Raw genomic sequence first — 10,245 nt, 5'->3', positions numbered from 1 at the left:
GAGCCGGAGATATAGATGATATGAAAATAACCACTGGAGAACATCAGAAGTGAGATAGGCGCAGGAACTAGTGTTTCACCCAATGTCTCAAAACCATCTGACAATCTTAATTCTCCAGAAAATACTCATCCTCTTCAGATGGTCGTGATCAATGACGAAGAATATGTGCCCATAAAATCGATTTCAATATGAAAATCGGGCAATGATATTGATGTAAAAAATCTGCCCCATTTTGAATTACTCAATTGTTTATTTCACGTTCCTCCTCAACCCATGAGATCAAAACGGCAAACTGGATATGATCTAAATCTTGTTTCCTCTAAGAAGTTCAAGCGCAAAGGAAAATCATCACGCACTCCCTCTCTCCAAGACCAGGACTTCACTTCTTGTGATGATTCAGATGACGATGATTTTGAGTTGGTGGAGCAACCAAAGAGCACTATAGATCTGAAGAACAAAGACTTACTGAGAAATATAAAAGCTCCAACTCTGACGAAGAAATTGCGGCCACTAATGACACGAGTAATAATGCACATCAGCTTACAAGAAGCAATTAGCCCAGATTAGAGGGAACACTTTAAAGTGTTATCAGCTTAGTTTAGAAGCACTTTTCCCTCAGTGTGTTAGAACACTTTCATGTTGTATTCATATATCAGTTCTCACATACTCGTACACTCACCATCACTCACATGTACAGAAAATAGAGCGTACTGACTAGCTGAGTGAGTCTTGCACAAAGAAGTAAAACTTGTGTATGTAGTCTTTGACACATAGACGTTAAACAAGTGTTGGCTGAAAGATGTTGCCTTCAGTCTAAACTAGGAGTTCAGTTAAGCAGTAGGTTAAGTCCTAAGCTGAGTAAGTTTGTACAAGCTGTTGTATAAATCAAAGTCTTCTAATAGATCCTACCCGATGTGGTAGAAAGGGTGACGTAAGAGCAATTGAAGTATCCGAACATTCATAACATATCTTGTGTTCCTAACTATTTAACTATTGTTTTAAAACTGATTTGATCAGTTCAGTTCTTTCCATAACTGAACTTATACAAGCTCGAACCGATCTCCCTTATTTCAGTTATTCAGTATACACAAGTTAAAAGGTTTCAAATTAGTCAGCTTTCTTAACGAATGATTATTTCGAGTATTTTTCGCTTGGTTTAAAACCAAAATCGATCTAATTCATCGGTGTATATATTCTTAGAACACGAGCTATTGAAACTCATGGAGAATATTATTTTAGAAGCACCTTCCATAGTGTTAGAACCGATCCTTCAACTTGAAAATTAGCTTGTGTTTAATTTAAACATTGATTCTACTTCTTTAAAAACTATACAGGTAAAAAATTTAAATATACATTACTCCCATATGAGTTTCTGTTTTTCACTTTTGCTTTTAAAATTTTGATGTATTTAGAATTTATGTAAAATAAATATAATAAATTTCGATTCAAGATCAAATATAATCTGATTACTTAATAAATCATTCATCCAAATTCAACCATAAATTATTTATCCATAGCATTGAATTTATATGAAAGTTGAGACCGAATAGTTTAGTACATGTACCTCTTCATGTACAACGAGACACGAACACTGATCACATAGCTCGTCATAAATTAGGGATAATAATAGAATAAATTCCAAGAGATCACAAATATTCAGACCACTGGCTGGCTATTCGACTTCAAGTTCAATCCTCTGCGATAATGGTGGATCTGTTCTAGATTCAAGTTCCCATTTTGCGTTTGAAGGATTTGTGGGGTTTCGGGAAGGTTTAAGGGATTTGAACCCTGCAGAAATCCTAATTTAATCTGCTCTGGAATTCCTGAGATTGTGAACTGAATCTGTATTGTATTTGAACAGTTTTTTGTTTTTTTACCCTATGGAGAGATCTAGATCTAAGAGATACTATTATGACCAGGACTATGAATCTGAAACCCTACACTCAAGGAGCAAACCGCGATACGGCAACAATTCACATGGCGGTGGTGCAGGGGGACACCATTACGCTCCGAGCTACCCTCGCCGTTCCTCGGTTGGGGGAGGCGGTGGAGGCGGAGGGCGCAAAATGCAGGACCCTTCTTTGATGGTCACCACTAGCTACAGAATTCTCTGCCACGATGTCAAGGCCGGTGGTGTGATTGGGAAATCTGGGAGCATAATTAAGGCGATTAGGCAGCACACGGGGGCGTGGATCAATGTCCACGAGCTAATTCCTGGGGATGAAGAGAGGATTATAGAGATTTCCGACACACGGAGGCGGGACCCAGATGGGAGGTTGCCCAATTTCTCGCCTGCTCAGGAGGCATTGTTTTTGATACACGAACGGATCTTGGAGACGGAGATGGGAGGATACGGTGGGTTTGGGGAGGATGTGAATGAAGAATATGGTAACAGGGGAGGCGGTAATGGCGGTAAAATGGTGACGAGGCTGGTGGTGTCGCGGATACATGTGGGGAGTTTGTTGGGGAAAGGTGGGAAGATAATTGAGCAAATGAGGATTGAGACCAAGACTCATATTAGGGTTTTACCTAGAGATCACACTTTGCCACGATGCGTTGCCATGTCCGAAGAAATAGTTCAGGTTTCGATTGTGTTTTCTCTCTGGACTCTTGCGTATATCTGTCCGCATGGCTGGTGCATAAATTGAAGTAATAATATAATAATAATCACAATAAACCATCAACTCTGATACAAGCAGGGAACTGCATGGCTGTAGTTGCAAAATCCAGATTTCTCGACTCCAGTTATTTGACTCTTTTAAATGAACTGTTTTCTGAACTTCAGTGACGGATATTTTGGATGGTTTAGGTGTAATCCTAAAATGGTGCAACTCCTTTATTTATGAACTTGATCAGGTTAAATAGTCTGTATGTAAGCTAGTAGCTGTTGGGCATCTACTTGAGAAACTTTATGGATTTTCACTGGGTTCGGCATTTTCATTTCAACTTCATGATTGTGGTTTGAACTTTGAATGAAGCATCTAGTTTTTCAATTGTCTACACGATGTGCTATTAGGGCTAGTCCATTCACAGTTCTTTGTTTCCGCGTTATTTAGTTTCCTTTTGTTCTTTGTCTAAACATGCCAGATTCCATGTGACTGAAAGGAAATTGCTTGAGCAATAATAAACTAAAATAGTGCACTCTTCGGTTTGATTCCTTACTCCTTTGTGGATCACATCTAGTTTATTTAGCCATGCTCTTGAGTTTTGTTAGATGGATATTTTTCCCATTCTTGCCTGGAAATGGCCTAATTCCGTAGATTTTTATTAATCTCTCTGCAGGTGGTTGGTGAAATGAATGCTGTGAAAAATGCTATAGCGATAATATCGTCACGCTTGAGAGAGAGTCAGCATCGAGATAGAAGCAATTTTAGTAATCAGCTACATTCACCAGAGCGTTTTGGCGTTACCGATGATGATTTTCGCTTGAATGGTGCTATAGCTAGGAGATCTTCTGCTGAAAATACAAGTTTTGGACCAAGATACTCTGCTGGTTCCAAGGGTAACAACTATTCCTCACGTTCATCTGGATATGCCCTCGAGTCTGGACCTGGTCCTTTACCTGACAATGCTCCATCTTACTGCGGTGATGAAATTGTGTTTCGAATATTTTGCCCTGTTGAAAAAGTTGAATGTGTTGTTGGAGAGTCAGATGGGATCATGGAGTTGCTTCAAAATGAAATAGGTGTCAATGTTGATGTTGCTGATCCAGTTGCTGGTTCAGATGAGCGTATAATTACTATATTATCTGATGAGGTATTCAACTGTTTTTTTTCCGGGTAAGTGGCGATTTTGCAAAATTGTATAAGTTGTTTTTCTGGATTTGCTTTAGGGTCCTGATGATGAGTTGTTTCCTGCTCAAGAAGCCTTGTTGCATATCCAAACCCGCATAGTTGATATTGCCCCAGAAAAAGAAAATATTATTACCACTCGATTACTTTTACAATCAGATGAAATTGGATGCTTAAAAGATGGCTCATTACTAGACAAGGGAAAAATGGGTGGTGCGAATGTGGAGATCTTACCGAGGGTAAAACTTCCCGCTGCTGTATTGGGGAGCAATGAGATTATCCAGGTTGGTTCTCATGTGGTGCACTTGTAAATTTATAAGCATCAATATATTTTAAAAATATTCATGTCTCTCAACTGTTTTCATCAAGTAATTCAGATGGCCCAAGAGATAAAAAAAAAATGATAGAATCGAGCGGATACCTTTTTATCAAAAACTATTATTTGTAGTAACAATGTATCTCAAATATTTTAAATCGTACAAGAGCTCGAACACCATGTTTGTCCTAGCTACGTGGCAAATTGATATTTCAAAAGAGACACGTGCAATATTATACGATTTAGTTCAAGTTCCCCTTAATGAAAAAATATACTTAACTTGTGTTAATTATGGCTTCCTGTTTCCATATTGGTGTTTCCGTTATATAAATTAATGCATCTACTAGAATCGCAATAAAATTTTTAGAGAAAACATGTATCCGGTGACACCAAGCTACCACATTTAGCTGTTTCCACTGAACATATGTATGCCCTCATAAAAGTATTAGTAGGTACATCTTGTTATGTGTGTTGGTCCTTGGTGATTGTTGTTCGTCTTGTCAATTGCCTGGTGCTTGAAATATTTGCGACCAAACACCCATATTTGGCTGTTAGGCAAGATGCCAATTTGGTACATTTTTGTACGAACAGATAGTCGGGGAGATCAAAGCAGCTCGAGAGGCTCTAATCGAGGTAACATCAAGGGTTCGGAGTTACATATACAGGGAATTTCTGGAAAAGGGTGGGCCAGCACCAACTGTTTCTATATCTAGTCATATGGAAGGTGCTGCTGAACCCGAATCAGCATCCAGCGACAATACAACTCCATCTACCCATTCTGGAAATGGTACAATTATTTCAAATTATCAGAGCACATCAACCTCGGCTTCAGTGCAGAAAACAAGAGTCAGTAAAACAGGGCTTGTTTCTTGCCTGTAGGATTTGTGGTCAATTTAGAACAGCTGTTTAATAGTTGGTGCTTAATTTGCAGGACATTGTAACATTGAAGCCCAATGAAGTTGTTCATCGTGAAGATACTCCCAGTATTTTGAACAGGTAGTGCATCATCCCGGTAGTAGTATCTCTTGAGACGGAGATTTCTCTCTACACTGCCATGTTTTCATCTTTTGCCTTTTCACTTGTCGTCCCAGAATTACTGTACCACTTGTCACCAGAAGCACACTGGAAGTTGTATTACCACCCCATACGGCAGCTAAACTTGTTACAAAATCCAAAAAACTTGCATTTATAAGTGAGGTGAGCGTGGCTTTTCTTGTTTCTTGTACCCTTTTCACATACAAGGATATGCAGCATTTTGACATATGGCATTTATGGGAACAGTTATCTGGAGCGACCGTGAAACTGATTGAAGACGGAGCAGACGCAAGTGAAAAGATCATACAAATATCAGGTACTCCAGATCAGGCCGAGAAAGCTCAAAGTTTGCTTCAAGGATTTATTTTAAGCAGTAAGTGAGATTTCTATTTTCTACATGTATATATTCATCTGCACACACCTTCCTCAAGCAATTTATCTGATATTGCTGCTGATATTCATTCAGCTGAGGAGGATGGCCCGTAAATGCGACTAAAGAATTTTACGGCATTCGAGATTTCCTGTTTGTTTATTTAGCAGCGGAATGTACGAAATGAAACTGTTGGGCATTTGAGCTTTCTGCGTCGATTTGATTTGGTTTGGTTTGATGTGATATATAATGTTGGTTGTTTGTATCAAATCATGTTTATCTTCCCCCCAAAAAAAAAATTATCAAGTTATCTTGGAATGTAAAAAAAAAAAAAAGAAATAGGGCGAGTTCGGGAGCACATTATCGGGTATGAGTTCGAGGATTTTGCGCATTATCGGGTATGAGTTCGAGGATTATTTTAATCCTCGGCACATATTATTCTTATCATTGAACACGTNCAAATCAAATAGAAATCAGATTAGGTGCGTTGTTTTTTTTCGTCAGCTTGGGAAGGTCTAACAAAAAGAAGTCAATGTTTTCATAATTAGATTTATGATTGAATTAGTTTATCTTATTTAGTTTATCTTAAAAAAACAGTTCAATTGGATACTCGGATCGAAAACATTTATATCATACAAAATAATAATATAATCGAATAAATGATATATTTTAAGTTTTAAATATAAATAATAACAAAATTTTTTTAGCAAAGTTTAAAATCTAAAAAACCATACACATAATCAAATATAATTTATATTTTTTTTACAAAAAATTAATCAAAATATACTTTAATACTAATAAAATTATATTTTTAACAAGTTTCGAAATCAAAATAATCATATATACAAATAAAAAAAAATTTAAAATACGAGAAATAATTTTTTTAAGGAATATAAGAAAATAATCAAATTCTAATAAAAAAATAACATAAAAAATAAAAAAAGAGTGAACCCGTCATACCAGTTTTTAAATGATTCATAGGTTCACGACAATTTTGACTTGTTCTTGACTGATTTTGACTGATTTGATCATAAAAACGGTTATTAGACTTAGTTCAGATCAGATCTGTGATCGGTTCAACTAAGAACCGATCGAACTGGCTGGTCAGATCCTGTTTTAAAAATACTGAAAAAAACATGAAGAAATAAAACTCTCATCCATCTAATTATCATACAAAAGAAAATGAATCTTAACCCAAAATTATCGCGTTGTTTAGTGTTTTTAAAACAGAGAGAAAATGTCTTTTATCTTTGGATAAACAATATATTTTATCTCTTTATTGCTTNAAAAGTTTTTTTTTTTTTTTTTTAAATTCCCTTGAGATTATTCGATTTAGATCTTTTGGTCAATTCAATGGATATTTAAAATGTGGATGGGGATAGGGACGGGGATTGTGTCGAGGATGAGAATTTCTCGATTAGATAGAACATACTTATGTGTTATAAATTCATGGTTTATTATAGTTTCATACATTAGGATTTCCTCTCAATTATCTTCTCTTTTTATCCTCACTTTTCTTCTTCCCCTTTTAATCGAGATTCAAGAACCAACACACGCGTGACACGGCACAGATTGCTCATTTATCTTCTCTGTCCCTCTTAGCGTTGCACTGCTACTTTATATTTTTCCGAGCTTGCTAGTTTTATAAATGTTTTTTTCATTATTCAAATTTAGTATTTGTATTTTATTTTCCCCACTTCTTCCAATTCTTCTAGAGATTTTAAAAGAATTTTTTAATTTTTAGAAGTAATTCAATATTAATTAGTATTTTTTGGAATGATATTAATTATATTAGTACTTTAAAGCAACTAAATTTTTAATTGAATTAAAGCATTGTACCGAAGAAACCGAACCATATTATGAAAAACCAAACCGAAATAAAACGGTTTGGATATCGGATTAAAATTGAAAAACCGAAAAATTAAAAAATCGAATTGACGGTCCAATATTTATGTAACATCTCGAAAATTTGAATGTACACGTAAACCACACGCATCCAAGTTATCAATTTCTTTTGTATTTTAATTAAATTATTTTAATGCATTAAATGCATGATTGAGACATACTTATGTGTTTTAAATTCATGGTTTATTATAGTTTCATACATTAGGATTTTAAGTTGCATTTCGCGCTCGCACGAGAAACGGAGATCGGGGATGTTCAGGAAAAATATTTTTATTGGATAATTATTTTTAATTATTTAATATGAGGTGTTTTTAAGTATGATTTTTGAAAATGGACCTTGGTTGAGCATTTTTACTCGCCGGATCATATTTTTATTCGGTACGCAAATTTTAACGATTCAGATGACTTTTCGAGGATTCGGGCAATATTTTAAAAAACGTACCAAAACGAAATATTTTTCGAGAATGTTTTTGAGTTTGATGGGTTTGTTTTAGGGATTAATGGGCTCAAAAACCCTTTTAAACCATTTGATTATAATTAAGGTCCCATTTAAGCTTAAACCTTTTATTTAATTATATCACTAAGTAACCCTAAACCTACCTACACACCTAGCAGCCGTCCACTCCACATTTCAGCAGCCTCCCTCACGCCATTTTCAGCAGCAACTCTCGGCCAAGCTTTGTTCTTTCAAAAAAACCCTTCCCCGCTCCTCCGGTGTTCATCCTACGTACGCATCTTCAAGTTTTCTAGCATACAATCATCAAGGCACACTTGTATTCTCGTTTTCTCATCATTCACTCCAATATTATGCTGAAAATCATGTATTTGTTCGAAAATGTAGTGACCTACCTTGTGGTTGCATTTTTGTTTAAAGTTTTACATGAAATTCGATCACTTTTGCATGATACTCACATTTTTGTTGTATGGTTGCAAAGGGGCTGCCGATTTTTGGTTGATTAGGGGCGATCATGCTGTGTTTAAGGTGACATTATGATTAAAGTCTAGGGCGTGCTCGGTTATTGGTGAAGGCCGAAGATGTCATTTGGGTGGCTAGGGTTTCGGGTTGTCTTGGTGTAAGGTTAGGGCGGGCTCGACCGGGAAAGGGTTGAACCATGCTGAGGCGCGATCTAGGAGGGTCCAACCGAGGCTAGTGGAGGTCCACAATATGCTAATCTTGCCTTTAGAGTCTTTTGGCATCATGGAGTAGGGGTTGGCCGCGGGTGTGCATCCTTTGGTGACTAGCGAGTATAGGAAAGTTACGGCCTGCATGAGCTAAGGCCGTGGGTTTATCAGGTCCAGAGGGTTCCTAGGGTGGTCTAGGAAAGGCTGATTTGTGGTTGTTCCCAACGGTTTTGGTGTACGGTCGTGATTGTGTGCGAGGGCCACAGCTAGGGTTCGACTAGGTTGATTAGGGAAATTCCAGCAGCTTGTGGTCATGTTTTCGAGAGTCATAGTTGGCTGGAAGGTGAAGTTTAGGGGATGTTAGGATGTGTTTTAGGTGTTGTAAAGGTTTAGGAAAAATTTGGTTAAGTTTCGGGTTGATTCGGGTTAAAACCGGGATCCCGGTCCAAGGGGCTCGAGTTTATACCTAAGAAATGTTTATAAATATGTTTTGGGGTGTTTTAAGGAGTTTGGTAAGCTTCGGGTAGAAATCTTGAAGTCCAGGGGTAAAATGGTAATTTAGGGTTTCCAGGGGCAAAATGGTCATTTTGCACCTGTGTCGAGTTTTTAGTCCTAGCCTCACCATGAGCACAAATTTATCATGTTTTTAATGTTTATGTATCATGTATATGATTTTTACATAATTATGAAAATACGATGCATGTTTGACTTTAAGAAAAATTTACATATACGCATGATTTTATTAAGTGATGAATATGATGTCATATTTTGAAGGATGAGATTTGATTGTGACTGACACGATGACATGAAAGGCCATGGCTCAGTGTACGGGTAATGTTGTGACTGATGTCCTTGCCGCTGGGTACCTCGGTTACACGTAGATGGATCCATCGACTGACATTATGATACAAAAGTCACAACTAATAAACTGAATTCAATTAAAGTAAATGTATAAGTATATGTTGATATGATGAGCTGTTTTGACACGTTATGATTTTATACGACATGCTTACGTTATGCTTTTATGTTCATGAAATGTATGTTGTTTACAGTATTTTTCATTGTTGTGTGTTATGTATATGCATTCATTATAACGTTACAGGTGTATTGAGTCTTTAAACTCACTAGGTGTGAATGATGTAGTGAGCACTTTGATGAGGAGACTGGAGTTGTCGAGGACCGAGTAGGCGGAGTTAGATGTGCGCACGCGAACCCGAGGACCTTGTATTTTTCCGCAAATATATGATTTTTATGGGAATATGTTTAAGCAACTTTTTAAATGGTTGATGATTTTATTTTGTCGAGGGTTTTGACAGATTTTAATATGCTTGACGTCTTATATTTTTAAACGGTAATTGGTTAGGTTGGTTTCTCTTTTCATAATTTTAACTGTAGTTATTTTATTCAGCAGTGGGTTGATTTTACAAAATGCATGTTTCGAATTTTATGTATTTATGCAGGCATGGTTTCGGCCATTGCATTACTCTTTTTTTAAAAAAAAAATTGTGTTCAGTAGAATTTTAAAATAAGTAGACGTTTCAATTGGTATCAGAGCAAGGTTCCTGTATAGGGTTGTGCAACCACCAGCTTCTGCAGCTCAGTCTTCAAGCTTTAAGTCTGTAAGTTTACATGTTTTAAAGGTTTTAAATATTTTTAATGCTATCACCTGCATGTTTACTGTTTACATGATATATGTTTTATAGTAC

The 10,245-nt window shown here is 36.5% G+C and overlaps 1 protein-coding gene across 1 annotated transcript; it reads left to right on the top strand.

Annotated features, from left to right (window-relative positions):
* Positions 1 to 1,567: 1,567 nt before the first annotated feature.
* On the top strand, positions 1,568 to 5,843 carry LOC140968994 (RNA-binding KH domain-containing protein RCF3). The gene is made up of 8 exons (XM_073430209.1): positions 1,568 to 2,582; positions 3,283 to 3,756; positions 3,833 to 4,075; positions 4,699 to 4,953; positions 5,039 to 5,103; positions 5,199 to 5,304; positions 5,389 to 5,515; positions 5,609 to 5,843. The coding sequence occupies exons 1-8, from the start codon at positions 1,881 to 1,883 to the stop codon at positions 5,626 to 5,628; spliced, it is 1,992 nt and encodes a 663-aa protein (XP_073286310.1). The 5' UTR covers positions 1,568 to 1,880; the 3' UTR covers positions 5,629 to 5,843.
* Positions 5,844 to 10,245: the final 4,402 nt, after the last annotated feature.

Source organism: Primulina huaijiensis, unplaced genomic scaffold (genome assembly GCF_012295235.1).
Source record: "Primulina huaijiensis isolate GDHJ02 unplaced genomic scaffold, ASM1229523v2 scaffold39093_ERROPOS115441, whole genome shotgun sequence".
Classification (NCBI taxonomy): Eukaryota; Viridiplantae; Streptophyta; class Magnoliopsida; order Lamiales; family Gesneriaceae; genus Primulina; species Primulina huaijiensis.
Note: the sequence above shows the minus strand (reverse complement) of the source record. Positions and strands in the feature narration are given on the sequence as shown.

Coding starts and splice junctions, on each gene's coding strand:
- LOC140968994 (XM_073430209.1), top strand. CDS start 1,881: ATGGAGAGATCTAGATCTAAGAGATACTATTATGACCAGGACTATGAA. Junction 4,954..5,038: donor CTTCAGTGCAGAAAACAAGA/GTCAGTAAAACA, acceptor CTTAATTTGCAG/GACATTGTAACATTGAAGCC. Junction 5,305..5,388: donor AACTTGCATTTATAAGTGAG/GTGAGCGTGGCT, acceptor TTATGGGAACAG/TTATCTGGAGCGACCGTGAA.